Here is a 20,809-nt window from a genome sequence, read left to right on the forward strand (position 1 = left end):
GAAAAGACACCTCACATATGGAGCCATTGCCAAAAGTATAGATTAAACTGCAGCTGCCGCTCAAACTACGGCTAGTTAAATGCAGTACATGATGTATGGATGGGAGATGCAACACCTCAATCAGGAGATCTTCATACACATTGGGTCCCTCCAGTTCTCCCACACTGCCTGAACTAGTTCACGAGGAGCTGCCTCTTGTGCTTCGTCTCAGCGGTGCAACACCTTCTGAACCCCGTAGTTCATTTCAAAAGGCGTAGGAGAAATGCAACGCTGGTTTACGATTTTTCTTGCCCTTTTCAGCTAATAGTGCCGACTTTGGGCAGATGTGTGGACCAAACAATGTAGTATTCAGACATAGACACCGCAGCTGCACCTACTCCGATAAAGCTCTTGCACAGGCAAAAAACTAGAAATGAAGGATATGGGCACATTGCCAGGAGGAAAGCGGCTAGCGCCTCCGACTACAGCCCCACCGCTAGAGGATCCTGAGTGCGGGGACAAATTAAAGTGGCTGGTTTTCACACCTCGCGATTTTTACCACGCTAGTTGAGGTTCCCCTTCCACCAAAGTAAAGTCTGTCTTTCGGTCTGCTTCCATACACGAAACGACCACACTTCAAATGAACAAACTTGATGTTTCCTGGGTTTCTTGGCTTAATGTTTTGCTTGATTTCTGCAGCTGTCCCTATTGAAATTAAAAGCTAGCCTTTCAGTTGCCTCGCTCTTTGCACATAATCACTACTTTCCCCTCATGGCTGCACATAAAACCAACTCACAGCCTTGTACTGGAAGAGGTGGGCAAACTCGTCCCGCACGACGGTCGTGTGGCACAGTCCTTTCCAGTGGTCGGGCATGTAGTGGATCTGGGCAAGGATGCTGGTCATGAGATGCTCGGGCCGCCACACCAGGTTCTCGTCGGGAATCAAGCTTCGGGCAACAGCCACTATGATGCCAAGCACCGTGACAATCATAAGCATGTGCTCCATAGACAGCACATCCTCATCGACGATTGTCAGTACCAGTAGCACCGCCAGCGGTGCCCCCGCAAAGAACGTCACGCTCCTGCACACCAAGATGGGAGTTTTCGCAAGGACTGGTTTGTCTGGTCAAATTTCGAAACAAATGTGCAAGTAATCGCAAAACATGTTTATGGTCGTGACATGACAAAGCCAGGCAGAGCGCGTGATAAAGGATTTTCCTGAGCTGGTAGCCAATTATGCTTCAAATATCAGACCTCAATAGTTATGACAAGGCATGTGGAAATATTAGAGCCCTTTGAATTTCGAAGTATTCGAAATTAAGAAATAGACATAAACTGCATGTAACCCCCTGCACAAGCGGTTGCACTGCAGTAAAAAAGTGCTATACCATGAATACGTCTATCCACGGAGAATCCGTACTGCCGCGAAGCCACACTTTAAGGCTAAGAGCCTTGGTTAGTGTAAAACTTCTTAAAAAATAAAATTTTGTTTTTTGCTTGTTTGAAATGATAAGGCCTTTCTTAAATATGTGCAATGCCCCACACACTTGTGCGTGCTTTGATTGAGCCAAAAAGACCAGGTTTTTAAGACCAACTTACAAGAAGCCAAGCTCCTCTTTCTAAATGGTGCACAATCTCAGTTTTCTGCCTCAAGTTATTTTTTTTGATCAAGACTGGTAGTTTCCCTGAGCCTACAGGTTTTCCAATAAATATTCTGGCTACTCTCCTACAGTTTCCAAGCCAACTTACCTTGTGTGTGCAGGGAGTACAGGGAGACAATGGTTCTGTGCATTTATTTTGAGTTCAGTTGGGCCTTTGATAATTTTGTCGCGACAGCAAAATATTTTCTTGTGTTGACGACTAAAATGTTTGGAAAGCACAGTGTAATAGGAAATTGACAAGCATCAGCTACCAACAGCCCTTGTGCGAGCACTTCAGCAAGTAAGCATTGTTCTTATTGGGCGTCACTGCAAGAACAAATAGTCAGTTGAATTGGCAATGGCTATGCCTTAAACAAGTACCGTATATACTCGATTCTACCTCGCCCTCGATTGTAACGCGCACCCGGTTTCCACGACAAAAAAAAAAAAAAAAAGTAAGACATCGATTGCATTGCGCACCCATTTTTCTTGTTGGCCCACACGATTACACCGCTCAGGAAAAAGACTCCTTTCGGGAGCGTCTTCCGTTTAAATATGAGGTACGGGAGAAACTTGTGCCTATCTGATGTGCAACGGAGCATTGCCGTCACTCTAGTTTTACCGTGGCCCGATGTCAGCACGCGAACTTGCTTCGTTCCCTTCTTCTCGACGGTTGTGAAGCCAGGCATGTCGAAGTAAAGAGGCGTCTGATCGGTATTCCCGATTTGCCCAAGCAGGGAGCCGTTGTTGTGTAGCAAGTTTAGGACGAACCTCTGAAAACTGAAGCTTTTCTTCATACTCCTCCGGCAACTTTTGGCATGTGCCCGTTCGCCTTTAGAGGGAAAAGCCTTTCCTCTTCATAAAGTTAGTTAGCCAGCACCTGCTTGCTTTAAACTGGCTCCACATTAGCCCTTTTTCTAAGGCTAGCTGCATAGCTTGCACTTGGAGCAGTTCTGTCGTCACGGGCCGCAGTGCCGCTCACTACTCAATCACATACTCGTCGAGCAGCTCTTCAATTTGCGGAACTTTGCTGTCGACAATATTCCGCTTTTGTTTCCACCAGTCCCCCACGCACGTTTCGGGAACTCCGAACGACCGCGATGCAGCCCAATTTACGTCCGTTCCGGCACACGCGATGACTTTTCTCTTAAAAGCGGCATAGTGGTGCACTCATCGAGTTTTTGGAGTCGGCCCTTCCATGCCATCGATGCTAATGCACACCAAGATGACGAACTCCTCGGCACACATACGAAGTGCCACACATAGGAAACACATAGGCAGAAATGGCTGACGCGCCATGACGACGCATGTATGGGGCGGCCATTTTGGAATGCCGATGGCAATAGAATGACCGTATTCATTTTTTTTTCGTACGCGATTCTAACGCGCATGCGATTTATGAACTCGCTTAACCGGAGAAAAGGTGCGCATTAGATTCAAGTAATTACGCATGCGATTTATGAACTCACTTAACCGGAAAAAATGTGCGCATTAGATTAGAGTAATTACGGTAACTGTTTCTGATCAGAATGCAGAGGAGCTGAGTGTACAACTCATAATGAACACAACGAATGATGTTCTTGAGAATGAAAACACCCCAGTACTACCAGTTTCCAAACCATTTGAAACTGATGGCCCAAGTAAACGCTGTCAAAGACGTTTGGCATATTACCCAGACGCAACACTATTATATGCTTGGTCGAGACCGCCAAGACAGTACAGCACGTATGACACAAAAACAAAAAACAAAAATTGATTGGTGTGAGCGCTATAAGACAGCTTACTATGAATTTATTTGTTGAAAATCGTCACTTGGTTGCTTGTCATTGAATTTTCCATGATGAGCTCACCAAAGAAACATGCTGAAGATAACCATGATTCCCAAGCTCTCATGATGGAAGAAACTATTTGAAAAAACCTACATAGATGAGCTTTTATTTCTGCTTAGCAGGGTAGAAGATTGGGCTAGTCATGACAAGTGCTACAGTGCGATCTGAAGACGAGGACACGGAGACAAGCGAGGATGAGCACTAAGCCATTTTTACATTTCAAGTGAGTTTTTCTCAAGATGCGGTTCTGGGCAACTTCTCAAGTTTGGACAGCATGTTCTTGGTGATACCGATGGCCAGAGCCAACTACAGTGTATCTGACAACTAGAATCTTAAAATAAAAAATGCTCCCAAACAAAGGCTCTTGTAGACGAGAGCAATAACACCATGGTCCACTCACTTTGCAAGGATGATCATAATGTGTGAGGAGAAGATGCTCATGTACTGACAGGCAGGTCGGTAGCCTCGACACAACCTGAAAGAAGAAACAGCCGTTTCAAGTTATAATGTTAACGATCCCCAATACAGTGAAATCTCGATACAAAGAATCTCAAGGAACTAAAAACGATTCGTTAATTTGAAATGTCGTTCTAGTGAAATAATAAAAATTTGTGCAAGAACATAAACAAAACCTCGCGAGTTGCCCATTTATACTGCGTATACATTTGTGACCACGTTATGCACTAATAAGCACAAAAAGAAAACAAAACATTATTGAACAAGTGCCCGTTTATTTCAGGAATAACATAATCCATCATAATGTCGCCAGCTCGACTGCTGAAAAATGAACTCTTAAGCGTGCGCATCTTTCTTATGTGCTCACCCTTCTTACGCGTTGTAATGCATTGGCGTTAAATTTCTATACTTCATGTTGGTTCACGTGCACTGTTTCAACGTCTTTGTAGTTGTCGCCGTTTCCTTATGACAAGTGGTACGGATCTTATTGGTTGTCAGTTAAACCTACGTGCATGCTTCTTTGTCCCACTGTGCGTCGTAGTGTTCAAGCATCAGTAAAGCATGCACGACTAATCATCAGCGACTTCATCCCACAGGTCAATCACGTCGCATTTCTCACTGTTGTAGCATTCCTTCCATGCAGCTTTAGGAGCTTATCTTGAACATTCAACCACCAACAAACGATTACAAAACAGCCATGTAACAAGCCCATTGGTAAACCTGCCCGACAAAAACAAAGGCCATGGGGCGAAGCCTAAGAGAAAAAACAAGTACCAGGTGATGATAATGGCAAGAGAGCTATTGCACATTTGAACAAGGTGGGTGCACAAAGAAATAGGCGGGTGTTCTGATGATGATGGTGGCAGGTACGGAGCTAAGCATTATTTCCCCAGCTGCGAGTAACGTTTTAAAATCACTATTCCTTATTTTGAACTGTTGCAGAGATATAAGGGAATAAAATTCAATAAGGTTTTCTGAAGCATTCTCAAATTTGTGGTAGTGAAATATTTTTACATTACACCAATGGGCATTTGACGGGGGATTTTCGAAAACGTCGTTTCCATCAAAGGAGCAAAAGACATTTTGCTCTTTTCATGGAAGCCTTGTTCACAATGAAAATGAAGATGAGTGAAGCTATGTTTATAGAGGCTTTAAAGCGTGATGTAAGCAGCAGGCATAAAGAAGAGAGGGTTCTGCCACTTCAGTTCAATTCGCTATCCATTGTTTAAATCAGGATGGTTTCCAAGTGGTATTTTACAGACACTTTTTTCTCTTTTTCCAAGATTGTGGCGTTATCCCAATCGATTTGGGATAATGCCTCAATCTTACGTTTTCAGTGTCTGTTCTGTCAAGGCATTCGAAGAAATTTTTTTTTTTAAATATCATTTACACAATGTTTGACCTGCTGTTCAAAATTTCGTGTCTCGCCGATATATAGTTAAACCTAGATGTACTAGCAAAATTTACAAATTGATGAAAAAATTCGGTACTAACAAGTTTCTATTATATTCAGTTTTAGCTTGAAAATTCCCAAAAAACACAAATTAAAAACTGCTTGCCATAGCAATTATATGGGCACTCTCGACAGGTTTCTGCTGTTGCTGTCATGTTCTGTACAAGGTCCAAATTGATAACATGCCCTTGCACACTGTAAAAATATGCGAGTGTGGGCGACGAGGGCTCCTGAAGCAGACGTAAAACGGGCTGTTTCATATCTACCAACTAGAGGGCACATGGGATAACATTCCCCAATGCGTTAGACTTGCCGCCAGATGCTCAAGCAACGCCCCACATGTCTTGAGCAAGCATGAAAAGACGCGGGGAGCTGGGGTATTGTTTGAGCAGCTACAGTGATGTTTATCTTGCCGAAACTAATCATGAACACTGCAATCAATGCACGGAGGTTTAGTGTACTTGCAGTGCAGGACAATAAGATCAAGTTCATGATGAACTACCAGTTTAGATAGCCACCTCATATGTTAAATTGCCTTGCAGTTGATTACCTGTTGGTGGACCCGACGTGAAAGACCAGTCAATACCTCATCGAGGCGATGGTAGTTTAGTTATTACATGGGTCCAGAAGCCTATAGGTTGATATTTTTTGGTGGGGTTGGGGGAGGGCACCTACTTGAAATGGTCATTTTGCTCTCTGCACGGGGAATAATTTTGGGGAGGTAGGGGACAGGCCCGGTGAGCCATCTCCTGGTTACACCACTGCTTGGGCCACGTCTGCGAATGTGCCAAAAAAAAAAAAGTTCATTTCGACTTTCTGACGCTTCTGTTGAAATCGTTGCCATCAGTGGTGCTCCCAAGGGAAGCTCTCATTTGCGTCTGTGATGCGACGGTAGAACACTCCAGCATTTCACGCAAATCAGGGTATATATTTACACTACATAATCCCTCGCGACTAATGAGAAAAAACCTGTACATATGATCCCAGTGAACAAAATATTTGATTATTTCCGAAATCATTGTGTGTGTGGCAGCATTATTTTGTTTGTTTGACCAATATGTTACGTGAGTGCTTATGACAGTCATATTCATGTAAAGTCTCTCGCAGGAGAAAGCGCAGTTCTGTCAAATCATTTAGATCATTCACTGATGCAGGCGTAATTTGACCGATAAAGCACAATGTATTTAGTGCACTAAAAATGCCCCTATTTCATTTCTCATACTTTGGCACAGACAGGCTCAGATCCCAGATTCTATGCCTAGATGTAATAACATTAACACTTCTTAGCATATTTTCTTAGTACCCATTCTATGGTGTGTGAAATAAAAACAACGAACGTCTTCGCTTGCATTACCAAGTTCACAATAAATTTTCCGTTCTGATGGAAGTCTGTCTATACTAAGCTAAATTATGGAAACTTCTTACAGCTTTAAAAGCTTTCACTAGTTGTGAAACCTTGCACCTTGTATGTTGAGAAATTTTGCACAAAACTGAGGAATAATCGCCATCATATGGCTAAAGAGCGTGTACACGGTTGCAGAAAAAGGCAACAAGCGCCGGCGGAGCGGGCGAGTCTGTACCATGACGTCACATCGCTGCGACTGCAGCGATGCCAGTGTTCGTTCTCGGGGCTAATTCAGCTGTGGAAGCGGTGAAGGCTTCGTGGACGGCGGCGACGGCCACATGTATGCGAAACTGTTTTCGCGAGGCTGACTTCGCCGACGTCAGACTCGATGCCAAGCCTGAAGCTTCCCTACAGGACTACTCTGGCGGTGATTTGTGGCAGCGCACGGTTGACTGCAACAATGAAAGGCGTGCAGGCCATCTGTTCTCATAATTTCATTACAATCGATAACAATGCCGACACTGCGGAAAGGCATGCAAGGATGAGGGCATTGTGAATGAAGTGCACGGTAAGAGCGATTTGGAGGAATCTGATGGCCAGGACGATGAAACTTTGGAGCCAAAGCCAACAAGCGTGTTTATAGCAATTGGCCACATTAATACCCCCAGGCAGCTTGTATATGCCATGGGCCTCGACCAACAGCACACTGTCGCTTTAAATAAACTCGAGACCATCCTTACCATTTCTACTCTTTGAAATACAAGCATCACGGACTTTTTCGGAAAAAAAAAAAATGTGTTTTCTCTAGCAACAATTTTAAAGCTGTGTTTCATTTACTACAAACTTCGGGATACAGCAAACGGATGCCGCATCACGCTCAGGTTCGTTATAAGCGTGCTCGACTGTACTATCAAATGCTATTCATAAATGCGCTCTGTGTATGCAGCGCGGCCACACACATGTGACGAGAACTTGAAGCTCAACAACGCAGAGCAAGAGGTTTTAGGTGCTATCACCTTGTGTCACTTTAATGAGGTGCAGTTCAGGGACTTGCGCAGCAATTGAAGAGTGGCGCTGCCAACACAAAAGCCGTTTTGTTTTTTTGTTATTGGTTTCAAGGGAGCTGGAGGGTGCAGACATGCATTTGACCGGGCGGCAAGAACAGCGGCAACGGCAGCTCGAGAGGCGCAGGCCCACTTACCTGCCTTGTGCCCACCTGCACGCTGCACCCACTAATGAGCCCTTGCTCTCATCTCACAGATGCTAAGGCTACAAGCTACTACGAGTGCGAATACCGCCACTTCACGCTTCAACAGTGGCGGGGAAACCGCAGAGAATGCAGGCTTATGCCAAAATGACAAAATCCAGGGCAAAAATACTAGGTATTCAGTTCGAAGGTTACTAGATGCTCCCAGTTGTCAAACTCCGCTGTGGTGCCTGACCACAGCGAAGTTACCCCGCAAAGCGGCGCGCGCCTTTTTCTTTGCTCATGTTATCTACTTATGCGCCAAGATATCGCGTGCCTTCTGAGCAAATACTACGCCATCTCCCTCTAAAGGCGATGCTAGGCATCGCCATCTCTCTTTAAAGCGGCCCTGCAACACTTTTTGAGCATGGTAAAAAAATGCTGCCGATCTGTAGTAGAGTCTCCCAACAACACGCGAGCCAAATATTATAGCGCAGCACGCAGCCTGCAATTCACAATAACTTATCAGTCAGCCAAAAAAAGCTTTCTCTCCTCTCGACAAATCACTGAATAAGCCCAAAATTCACTCGTAAGCCCATCTATCAGCCATTGGCTTATGTGAACATGGCGCGCTAGGTTGTTACAGAGGTCGCAACAAGAGGCCATCACTTGTCCATGCGTGCGATCGCAATGAAGAAGTTGCGTATTCGAAGCAAAACAAAAAGTGCTCAAGGTCATGAGGCGCACGCTTGACGTTTTTCTGTGGCTCTGCCATCCCTCCCTGCTTAGCTTCCAGCGCTTTTGTCGGGACAATAGAATATAGAATGCAATAGCAGCATGCGACAAACTTTGTAATTCCACTTACACTGGATGAATTCTTAAAATTTTTGTGGCATTGGATTCATGAGGCAATAAGCTCTTCAAGTGCATTCCTTCCATGGTTACTTGAAAAAGTGTTTCAGGGCTCCTTTAAAGGCAATGCCCCATCGCCTCCCTCATGAGGTGATGCGACGCAGCACAGGGGTGCACACCGCGTTTGCATATGTTTGACTAGGTGGTTTTGTTGTTTCCATTATTGTTGTGCATTTAGTGTTATCGTCGTATTTAGTAGCGTCGGCACCATCGAAGCCAGGGCGTTGAAGTTGTCTAGCGAGGCGTACTGCTTGGGTGTTGGACTCACGCCGTGTGTCCGCAGTTGACGCGTAAGCTTGACGCTGATGCTTGGCTGCGACATCAGCATTGCATAAGATGGAATTTGCTTGCTGATGATGCCTTTATGTTTCGGCATGTCAAGACGGCGTTTCGTTCGTAGCAGCTTCTCGCCAATGTTGACGTTAGAGCTGGGCTTCCCTAGACCAAAGCTCGGAGTCTGCTTTCCCACCGAATTTGTGCACTACCTCATAATTTCGAGGCTACATGAGTGCCGATCGTGTTAGTTTCCTTTTCAAGTAAGACTGCCGCATTTTAGAGTGGCAACCGCGACATTGTTGCGAACACGTCGTTAAAAGCAGTCTACCTGTTGCTAGTAGCCTCCATTACACGGCCCGTTCCCCGAGAACAGATTCATTTCCTGTTGTCCGTTGACGCGCGGCGTATTCCACTCTGACAACCCGTCACGCAGTTCACGCACAAGCGAGGTCGTTTTGTCAGGCCCGGGGGACCGCAGCATCGGCGTGTTTAGCCATAAGATTGCGCTTCCGTTCCGTCGCTGCAAAGATTGATATCTCTCGTAGCTTCACTTCTGCTTTTACTTGCCATCCTCTAACTGACGAAGCTGCAAAACACGGCCACTTTCAGTGACGTTCTCGACAACCGAGGGGCTCGTACGTGAGCTAGGCCCACCCCGGTGACTCGGCGACCGCCATTGACCGCCGCGAGTTCATTATCTTCGTTGTCCTGAGCCATAGCAGGGCTCTCTCCAGAGCCATAGGGGGGACACGGGTCTTAGAAGGCCGAAAATCGCAAAAAAATCGACTTTTTGAAGCTTACATTTTCGAAATCTGCGTCTATTTTTGCACTTATCTGAGAGGTTTCTAGCTTCTCGCGTCATTATTTCTGGCGCAAAATCAATTTATAAGATCCCTGTGAGATGAATGTGAGCGCAAATTGACGCTAAAATCGCGCTTTTTCCGCGCCGAACTGTTGCCATTACACGCGAGCTATTGTGTTCATCTTGGTCTCGTTTGGAAGGGTCGTTCTTCATCTTCAACTTCCCACCACCGCTGGCTCACCTTGCTCATTGGTTTTTTTAGCAAAAACGCGTCATCGAGAAGCACTAGCACGCGATTCAATTGGCTGCTTGGGGCACGTGACCAAATTTAGGCATCTGATTGGCCAAGGGGCGCTTTCGGCGTCTGCTTCACCATCGTGATGCGCACGGACATGCGCCATTTTGTCATGGTGCTACTGACTGCTTGCGGCAGTAAAGAAGTTTCGTGCTACAGTGATTTGTGAAGCGGGTGTGGCGGTGGTTCGTTCGCTGTGAACTTCAGAAAGATCCCCGCTATGGCTCAGGACAACGAGGATAACGAACTCGACGCGGTCAACGGCGGTCGCAGAGTCACCGTTGTAGGCCTAACTCGCGTACGAGCCCACATAACTCACGTACCGTATTTTCGTGCGTATAACCCGCACCAAAAACGCAAAAATTTCAGTGGCAAAGTGGAGATGCAGATAATACGCGGGGTTTTTCCTATAGTGCTGCTTCACAACAATGCGTGTTGTGCTGTGAAGCCCCTTAACAATGTAGCGAAGGCCACAGAGGCGGTTTTCGCAAATTCGTGACTGCAGCTTGCGGCTAAATTTGGTTTCGCTTGCTTGCATCGTTGAAGCGTTTAGAAAAACATTTGGTGAGAGACAATTCGATTGTTCAGTGTAAAATCTCACTGTCACACCACAAGCATATTTTTTGGACGTTCGCGGCCGCTCAGTGACCCTCCACATGTCCCTACGTCACGGACGCCATGTTTACTCTTGGAAAGCGCTTGTCGAAAAGGTGGTGCTGTCTAAGAAAGTTCCATAATAAATAAAGTAAGTTCCATAATAAATAAAGCAGTATTTATTTCAGCAAGGCCGATGAGATGTTATAGTGCCTATAGAGATATCAGTGAATTAATGTACTACTTTTTGACGCGGTAGCAGGCATGCATTTCGGTTCTGTTGTTTCCAGGGTGCTGTTACAGTGTACTAGAAGGAGTAGTGCTGTGAAGTTGTCGCCGAGTGTGAGCGCTCTTTACCTCGCTGATACCGCTAGTTCTCCACATCTCGACCCGTTCGCCAAGCCTAAGTCGATCTGTTCTGTCACCATGAGTAGCGTACGACGGCAGGCCTTCACGGCACAGCAAAAGCTTAATTAAGATCATCGCCGTCGCCGAGGAATTTGGAAATCGCGAAGCGGGAAGAGGGCACGATGTGAACGAGTCCTGCGTGCGACTGTGGAGAAAGAATAAAGAGAACCTACAAGCCGCGCACCGCGACCGTAGGTCATTTCGTGGCCCCAAGACCGGTGCCTACCCTGAGCTGGAGGCGGAGCTAGTAAAGTTCATCGAAGATGTGAGAAGCAGGGGTCACGCCGTATCGACCGAGATAACCCAAGTGGAAGCGCGACGCCTTTCGAGGGAGCTAGGCCTATCTCACAAGTTCCGTGCAAGCCGTGGATGGCTGCACCGCTTTATGAAGCTGCAAGGGCTCTCAATCGGACGGCGGACTACAATATGTCAACGCTTGCCGGCTTCTTATGAGGAGAAGCTGCTCAAGTACCAGAGATATGTAATTGGCCTGCGAAAGCAGCACAAATACATTTTCTCGCAAATGGGCAATGTGGATGAAACTCCTGTTTTCTTTAAAATGCCGTTGGACACAACGATTCAGAAGACGGGCAGCAGTTCGGTGAGCGTGCTGACCGGCGGGAACACGAAACTGCGCATCACAGTCTTGCTTTGTGCCCTCGCCGACGACACGCAACTGCCACCGTACGTCATCTTGAAAAGGAAAACTCTACCAAAGGTTCATTTGCCTGCCGGTGTGGTGGTGCGCGCACACGAGAAGGCGTGAATGAACAGTGACTTGTTCGTAGACTGGATCAAGACGGTATGGGAGAAGAGGCCCGGTGCGATGCTCGCAAAGAGATCCATGCTCGTTCTTGACTCGTTCCGCGGCCACACAACTGAGGAAGTGAAGGACCGCCTTTCACGCAACGGCACCGACTCAGTTGTTATACCTGGTGGAATGACGTCAATGTTGCAGCGTCTAGATGTGTCGCTTAACAAGCCCTTCAAAGCGCATGTCAAGCGCTATTACGCTGAGAGGATGGCCGAAGGCTGCTACGACTTGACGCCGACAGGACGAGCCCGAAGGCCTGATATTGCCCTATTCTGCAAGTGGATTGTCGAGGCATGGAAGGCCATTCCAGGTGAGATGGTGCGAAAAAGTTTCAAGAAATGCTGCATCACAAACAATATGAATGGAACCGAAGATGACCTTGTGCATAATACTAGTGAGGACTGCGGCTCAAGTGATAGCTCTAGCGAGAGCAGCGACAGTGAGTGAATTGTGACTGGCCTTGCAGACAGCGTATTGTGCTTGCTAAATAAAGCTTTTTCTGTCTACACATGTGCTATGTTGCTTGAGCAGTAGCTTTTGTACAGCCTTTCCTGTATATCAAATGTGCGGGCAATACGCGAGGATTTTTTTTTTCTTTCTCGGTGAGCTGAAAGTGGGGGTGCAAATTATGTGCAGGAGTGGGTTATACGCGCAAAAATACGGTACTCCCGTAAGAGAACAGCTGTGTTTTGCAGCCTCATCAGTTAGAGGATGGCAAGTAAAAAGCAGAAGTGAAGCTACCAGAGATACAAATCTTCGTAGTGAAGGAACGGAAGTGCAGTCTTATCGCTAAACCTGCCGATGTTGTGGTTCCCCCCCGCCTGATGAAAGGACCTTGAACTGCGCGACGGGTCGTGAGAGTGGACCAACAACAGAAAGTCAATTCGTTCGCAGTGAACATGCTCGCGGCTCTCGCAACGGAGGCTACTGGCAACAGGTAGACTGCTTTTAACGACGTGTTCGCAACGTTGTCGCGATATCCGCTCGAAAATGCGGCAGTCTTACGTGAAAAGGAAACTAACACCTCAGTGCTTGTGTAGCCACGAAATTGATGAGCGAGGGAGCAACTTTAGTTAGCGACACTTACGGGTAACTTATTCTGGACAAGCCGGAAAACATTGCCGCGTTATTCGACGGATCGTGGATGACGCACGCACATTTGTCGCAGATCGCCGTCAGTACAGTCACCGAACTGATAAGCGGCCTCGCGGCAGACGAGCACACGGCGACAACTTGCTACAGGACTAAAAGAAACGACACGCTCGTATAAACAATCAGTCCTATTACATTCCCGGTGCATATTAACTGACTAAAAGTATGTTTGCCATGATATTTTTTCCTTGGAATGGAGAAATTAAGTTTTAACAGCATTATTCTCGAAGCACAGATTTTGAACACTTTCTTTTGCTTGTTTGGTAAAAGTGGACCTAGGACAGCTGGAGCTGTAATTGTTTTTGCACAATGTAGCTAAATGTGCACAAAAAACAATGCTGGGTGCCTATTTTTAATGGGCAGCTTCATTTTTCTTATTTTAATATAAAAATTTCTGTACTTGATTACATGCAATGAACTTTACCGTGCTGTAATTCGAGAAGTACTCGTTCAATTTTCGATCAGATTGCAGCATTGCAGTCCTTAGGCTTTCTAGCATTCATTTATATTTCAATGTCTATGCAATTATAAGTGCATACATTTTGACAGTTAAATATGTTAGAATTCTTTGTTTTCTTCATTTTCTCAAAATGGCAATTTTGTACACCCTGCATGAAAATTACTGCAATATATCTGAAACTATTCCAGATAGCAGAATATTTTATTTTGCAGCATGAAGCTATATGTTTGGAGCACACAACATAGGAAGCAGATATTGATTTCTCTTGATGCAAGTTTTTCAAACTATTCTTTTGTGTGACCACACAATTGCCACATTCAGGGCTGTGAAGTTTAGTGTACTATAAAGTAAGAAATAATGACCCATTCAAAAAAGTGCTTCTTATGTTGCATGTCTCATGCTTTCTACTGTCAATCCCTATGTTATTTATAAATTTTTGACAGGTGGATATTTTTCTATTATGGTAAAAACAATAGAAATGGTTATCTTGATTATTTAACTAATAAAGCTACACAAAAAATAATTACATTTTTAGAATCAGGAGAACAAACTAAGTAAGCATGCATGCCAACTTCTGTCACACTTGGTTCAAAAATAAATGAGAGAGCCCCAAGAACCATGTCCCCCCTTAAGTGCACGGCGAACGAACGATTGCCACAGCCGCTTCACGAATTAGTGTGGCGCAGAAGTTCTTGACTGCAACAGGCAGTCGACAGCACCATGAAAAAACGGCACATGTTCGTGCACGTCACGATGGTGAAGCAGATGCTGAAAATGCCACTTGGCCAATCAGATGCCTAGGTTTTGTCAGGTGCCGCAAGCAGCCAATAGATTCACGCGGTGGTGCTTTTTGATGACGCGTTTTTCTGAAAAACCAATGAGAAAGGCAAACCAGCGGTGGCGGAAAATTGACGACGAAGAACGACCTTTTCAAACGAGACCAAGATGACCACGATAGCTCATGTGTACCGGCAGCGACGCGGCACGAAAGAAAGCGCAATTTTAGCGTCTATTTGCACTCACATTCATCTCACAGCGGTGTTATAAATTGATTTTGCACCAGGATTAATAACTTGAGAAGCTAGAAACTTCTCAGATAAGTGCATAAATAGGTACCTTCCGAAAATGTCAAGCTTCAAAAAGTTGATTTTTTTCGCGTTTTGTGGCCTTCTAAGACTCGTGTCCCCCTTTAACAGATTTCTTTACTCAGAGTCTGGAGTATATCAAACATTCACGATCCCCTTCGAGTTCAATATATCCGTGTTCTCTTTCTAACGAAATCTTCTTTATAACGAATTCTTTCGGTAAGTTATCAATTTCGTTATATCTATGTTTAACTGTATTGGGATTGCTACTTCGTCCATGAATATAAAAGTTTTTACGGCTTCATGACACGAGCTTTCGCCTTTTCTGCCAATGCTTACGTAAGCTTCCCAGATTTTCGTCTTTCACTTCTCAGCCGCAAAAGCGAACTTCGTATCGCGCATGTTCTTGATTTAGTGCTCGAGTGCGATTCTTTCAACACCCTATCTTCATGTCTTGGACAAACTTTCTGCGACAAACGAATGACAGGATAGGCATAATCAGTGTTTGTTGCGTTTCGGTAGCGGTTGCGCCCCAAGTTGCGGATTGGTACGGAATCAACGAAACTCTTTGAGGTCGCTGCACTTGATGGGAAAGCATACATATTGTTAATGGAAAGAAGCACTTGGCGACTGGATTGTAACGTCTTGAAATGGGGTGACATGATTTGACCATTATTAAACTTCTCAGCGCGAAAAACTCAACAAACACAAGAGATGTCCTCGTCTCTTGCGTTCGTTGTCGAAAGTTTTTGCGCAGAGAAGTTTAATAATGGATTGCCAACTAGCCCAATCCCACACTTTACTTCAGTGATTTGACATAGTTTCTGTATAATGCCCATAATTGAGGAAGAGTGAGAAGCAGTCGGCGAATTTATGCAATGGTGCTTTCTTTTGTTAGACCCCCTTCCCCTTTCCAAGTTCGTTGGAACCTGGAAAGTTTTTTTTTTTTGGAAGTTAAATTTTCTTTAACATTCAGAAATTTAAACTGTTGCAAGCACTGTGCATCACATGCTTCAATTCTTGGACTCTCGAGGCTGCATATTCAAGATGGAAGTGTGACCCTTGAAAAATGTTTTGGTTATAGTGTGGTATCGCTTATAAGAGCAGATATTCGCGACTCTCATGGCTTATGTTAAAAGCAGTCTATACTGTATAACTATCTGTTACAAAGGCAATATTTTGGCACACTCAGTTTCTCCCATGCTCCCAGTGAAACTGAGTCCCGATAAAAGAAACATCTTTCATAGCATCCTACTTAAACAATGCACCCTTCAGAAATGGTTGCGATAAAAATACGAAATAGATTACCGTATTTACTCGATTCTAGCGCGCATTCGATTGTAACGCGCACCCGATTTCCACGACGAAAAAAAAAAAAAAAAAACGTAAGACGTCGATTGCAACGCGCACCCATTTTTCTCGATGGCCCGCATGATCACACCACTTGAAAAAACAACTCCTTTTGGGAGCGTCTTCCATTTAAATATGAGGTACGGGCGAAGCTTTTGCCCATCTGACGTGTAACAGAGCATTGCCGTCAGTGTAGTTTTACCGTGGACCGATGTCAGCACGGGAACTTGCTTCACCCCTTTCCTTGCTTGCTTCACCCCTTTGGTGCCAGGCATGTCGAAGTAAAGAGGCGTCTGATCGGCATTCCCGATTTGCCCAAGCAGGTAGCCGTTGTGCCGCAAGTTTAGGACGAACCTCTGAAAACTGTGAAGCTTTTCATCGTACTCCTCCGCAAAACTTTTCGCATATGCCCGTTCCCCTTCGAAGGGAAAAGCCTTTTCTCTTCATAAAGTTAGTTAGCCAGCACCTGCCCGCTTTAACTGGCTCTGCGTTAGACCCTTTCCTAAGGCTAATTGTATAGCCCGCACTTGGAGCAGTTCTGTCGTCACGGGCCGCTCTGCCACTCGCTGCTCAAGCACATACTCGCCGAGCAGCTCTTTAATTTGCGGAAACGGACCCTGCTGTGGTCCACTGAAGCCTTTGCGTGAAGCTTTGCTGTCGACAATTTTCTGCTTTTGTTTCCACTGGTCCCGCACGCACGTTTCGGAAACTCCGAACGTCCGATGCGGCCCGATTTCCGTTTGTTTCTGCACACGCGATGACTTTTCTTTTAAAAGTTGCATCGTGGTGCACTCGAGTTTTTGAAGTCGGCCCTTCCACGCCATCAATGCTAATGCACTACAAGATGACGAACTCCTCAGCACACGTACGAAGTGCCGCAGATGGGAAACACATAGGCAGAAATGGCCGAAGCGCCATGCTGACGCACGTATGGGGCAACCATTGTGGAAACGCCGATGGCAATAGATTGACCGTATTCATTTTTTTTTTCGTACTCGAGTCTAACGCGCATGCGATTTATGAACTCGCTTAACCGGAAAAAAAGTGCACGTTAGATTCGAGTAATTACGGTACCATACTTACTCGCACAATTTTCGCACTATTTTTGTGAAAAATCAATGAAACGTTGGGGGGGTGTGAGAATTATGCGAGCAGAGCATAAAGCTAGGCACAAGTGTCATACATCAGCTCTCACATGTCAACTTTTTCCGACAGCTTTCTTTAACAGCCAAAACCACCTGTGATGAATCAAACATGAACGCTGAATGCCGGAACAAGCTCACTTGTGTAAGCAAGTAATGAAATGCACCTGGTGTTAAGTTCGTGGTCGAGCTCGTTGAAGTGCCGCAGGAAGAGGCGCCCATAGGGAGACCAGGTGCGCAGGCCCAGCACCCCTGGCTCTCGCTTGATGAGATCGGTGTAGCTGTAGAAGAAGTACATCACCTGCCAGGCAAGCACCAGTGGAAGCAGCACCAGGTTCACCAGGCCCACCCACAGAATGCGCCTGAAACACCACGAAAACCACCACTTAGAAGGAAATGTATCACTCCAAGCCAATCACCGTTAATCATACAGTAGATTTTCAGTAGGTGGAACTCGCAGGAAAAAGGAAATGCAGTAAAAGCTCGTTTATTCAACACCCGTTAATCCGAAAAATCATATCATTTAGACGTTCTCAAGTGCGGACCAGAACATGCATTGTATAATGGCATCAAACTCCCGTTAGTTCAGTCAGATTTTGCTGCAACCCGATTAATTCGAGCGACATTTGAAGTGCACCGAGCGTGAAGCGCCATAAGTGCGTGACACAAACGAACAAAAATGGCCTTCGTAGACAGCCGAATTAGGCACCAGCTCCCAGAAAAAAAAGTGGTCACCATACAGAATGACGTTGTTGGTACGCAATAATTATGATACGAGTTTAAAGCGCATTTTGTATTAAATAAAGGGGGTCTTGACCAGTGCTTACTAATGTACAATTTCGTGAATGACAGTTTTCCCAGTCCAGGGAATTTCGAATTAACGAGCTTTTACTGCATCTTCTACTTAACTACAACGTAATATAGGCCCTAGGAAAAAAAAAACAAGTGAGCAGGCATGAAGAAAAGTTGGCTCTGTTCTTTTATGTACTGGTGATTGGCTGAAAAGCTAAGAGTCTGGCAATTACAGCAAAAGCTCGTTCTGATCGAACTGATACACCGATTCTGGCCAGCACTGTGTATTTCTGCGGGGGAACACTCGGTATCCACAAAGGTTAATTCTAACTGGGGGCCCTCTTAGTTTTCATTGCTGCTCGCAGGAGTTGGCCCAGAGTGATGCCAAATGTGCCGCAAAACTAGGCCAAACCAAATTTAGTACCGTACATATTTACTCGCGTAATCCTCGCACTCGCATAATTCTCGCACCCCCCACATCGCCCAACAAATATAAGATTTTTTTTTCCTCGAGTAATTATCACACCCCCGAAAACTGCCGCAATAACGTCGTCTGTTCGTTAAAACCACTAATGATGCTAGCATGCGCCGTCTAGCGCCATCTCTTAAGCGTCAAGCGTACTATTATTGCACAAAGATTCAATCCAATCCAAGCCAAGCCAAAGGGCAAGTGCGCGTTGTGGCGTGGTTTATACCTTGTGTCGGTAATCTTGTCACGTTATGGGGCGATACTGATGCTACACGGCTGCTTTCAAGTTGAAAGTGCTAGATCATGCACTAAACAATGGCAACAGAGCCGCCGGAAGGCCCTTCGGAGTCTACAAGTTTTGTGTTCGCTACTGGTGACGGCAGCTGAAAGCCACCAAGACGAGCTGGGCCTGCCATGTGCGTACCAAACTGGGACTGATGGTAAACTTTATTTCTTCAAAAGGAAACTGCGGACGATTCTGTTAAATAGCCATCAGCCAAATACCGATGCCCTACGCTTACCTTTTGAGTACTTCCGTTGAGCGAGGAACGCTACCGCTACGCCCGCAACGCCCACAAGCTTTGTGTATGGTATTCCAATTCCCGACTATTTGCTCGCACTTTTTGTGTCTCAAATAAATTTTGCCTTGTGTTGAACTTGTGGTTTTATAGTTGAGGTAAGTTTTAATTAGTACTTTTCAAAGCTTGCTGTTAGTTGCTGGTGTGAGAATCCCAGTTTGCGGCCACTTTGTTTTCTTTTTCGGTCTGTACGTTTTCGTGGAAAGTTTTCCCCGCATAATTACAGCTTGCCTTTAATATATGTACCATTGCATGCACAGACACAATTAAGGGGAGACGCGGGTCGAAAAGTCGCAGTTTTCCGGAAAATTTTCGCTTTTTTTTTCGGCTGTATTGGCATCCTTGGACTATAATCTATTACTTCTGAAAATATCAAGCTGAAATTCGCACGAGAAAATATCAAAAAATGCTTCCAAGTGGGCAGCGGTGACGCGAGAAATGCGCGAAAGTCGCGAAAAACGGCGAAGTTCGCGTCGTCCTGTCGCGAAAACGACGCGTTGGCCGCCATTTGCAATCGTGCACGCATGCTGCGAAGGCCGTATCCTTCATAATCCACTAGTAGCCAGTCTCGTGCCTTCACGCAGAATAAACAAAAAACGAGAAAAACAACGCGTACGTCACGCGTTTTGAATATCGCGGCACACTGAATATGCCGTCAGCGCCGTCTTTTCTTTCTGTTCTACTCCTTCCCTGTCCTGTATTTTTTTCTGGTGTTGCGCTGTAAGAAAGTTCACGATGGATCCTAACCAACTGGCCCAACTTACCGCCTTACTACAATATATTTCTAGTACCCAGGGCTCTTTTCTATGTGTTAACTTGAACCTTCATGACCCGGCTTGCCTGGCAGCTATGATTGCCGTCAGCGCCGTCTTTTCTTTCTGTTCTACTCCTTCCCTGTCCTGTATTTTTTTCTGGTGTTGCGCTGTAAGAAAGTTCACGATGGATCCTAACCAACTGGCCCAACTTACCGCCTTACTACAATATATTTCTAGTACCCAGGGCTCTTTTCTATGTGTTAACTCGAACCTTCATGACCCGGCTTGCCTGGCAGCTATGATTGCCGTCAGCGCCGTCTTTTCTTTCTGTTCTACTCCTTCCCTGTCTTGTATTTTTTTCTGGTGTTGCGCTGTAAGAAAGTTCATGATGGATCCACTGCGATTCACCAGCTTCCTAAGTGATGGTGACAGCAAGGCCTACACTGCAGTCTGCGAGGCAAATGTATACTGTGACGCCCCCATTGACAAAGAAGAGTGCACGAACCACGTTGCAAAGCGCTTGGGAACTGCCCTACGGAAATTGGCAACGCCACTGCCACGAGGCGAAAAACTGAAAGATGCGACAATAATAAAACTACAAACATATTACAAGATCGCCATCACGAGCAACAAGGACAGTGTCCGAAATATGTACACTGCCATATGGGCATCGTATTTTCATTGCTGCTCCAGTGATGGTGCCAGTAGCCACAACTTTTGACCCGCGGGACCAAATTCGTGGTGCAAGCACAAGCGTGCGGAAGCACTGGGGGAGCCTGCACCACGCCACACCCCACTGTTGACGAAGGCTCAAGGATTGGCAATTATGCCTATCTACAAGCGCCTTACAGAGGAGAAACTCCTTATTCGGTGCCTTCATGGCAAGACACAGAATGCAGCCGAATCGCTGAACAGCAAGATATGGCTGCTATGTCCAAAAACAAAGTTCGCCTCCAGAACAACTGTGGAGACAGCCACCGCTCTTGCTGTACTCTGGTACAACAAAGGCCACAGGGGCTTTGAAGAAGTGCTCGAAA

General features: G+C 45.6%; 1 protein-coding gene across 2 annotated transcripts in view; it reads right to left on the reverse strand.

The window, feature by feature from the left end:
• Nucleotides 1-20,809, reverse strand: part of Atg9 (autophagy-related protein 9) — a 106,111-nt gene that overhangs the window by 46,639 nt on the left and 38,663 nt on the right. For both annotated transcript variants that reach the window (XM_037429715.2, XM_075884750.1), the window contains exons 9-11: nt 17,346-17,540; nt 3,849-3,923; nt 776-1,061 (exon numbers count right to left, since the gene is read on the reverse strand). In XM_037429715.2, the coding sequence (XP_037285612.2) occupies nt 776-1,061; nt 3,849-3,923; nt 17,346-17,540 (556 nt within the window). The remainder of the gene's footprint in view (nt 1-775; nt 1,062-3,848; nt 3,924-17,345; nt 17,541-20,809) is intronic.

Source organism: Rhipicephalus microplus, chromosome 1, assembly GCF_043290135.1.
Source record: "Rhipicephalus microplus isolate Deutch F79 chromosome 1, USDA_Rmic, whole genome shotgun sequence".
Lineage (NCBI taxonomy): Eukaryota > Metazoa > Arthropoda > Arachnida > Ixodida > Ixodidae > Rhipicephalus > Rhipicephalus microplus.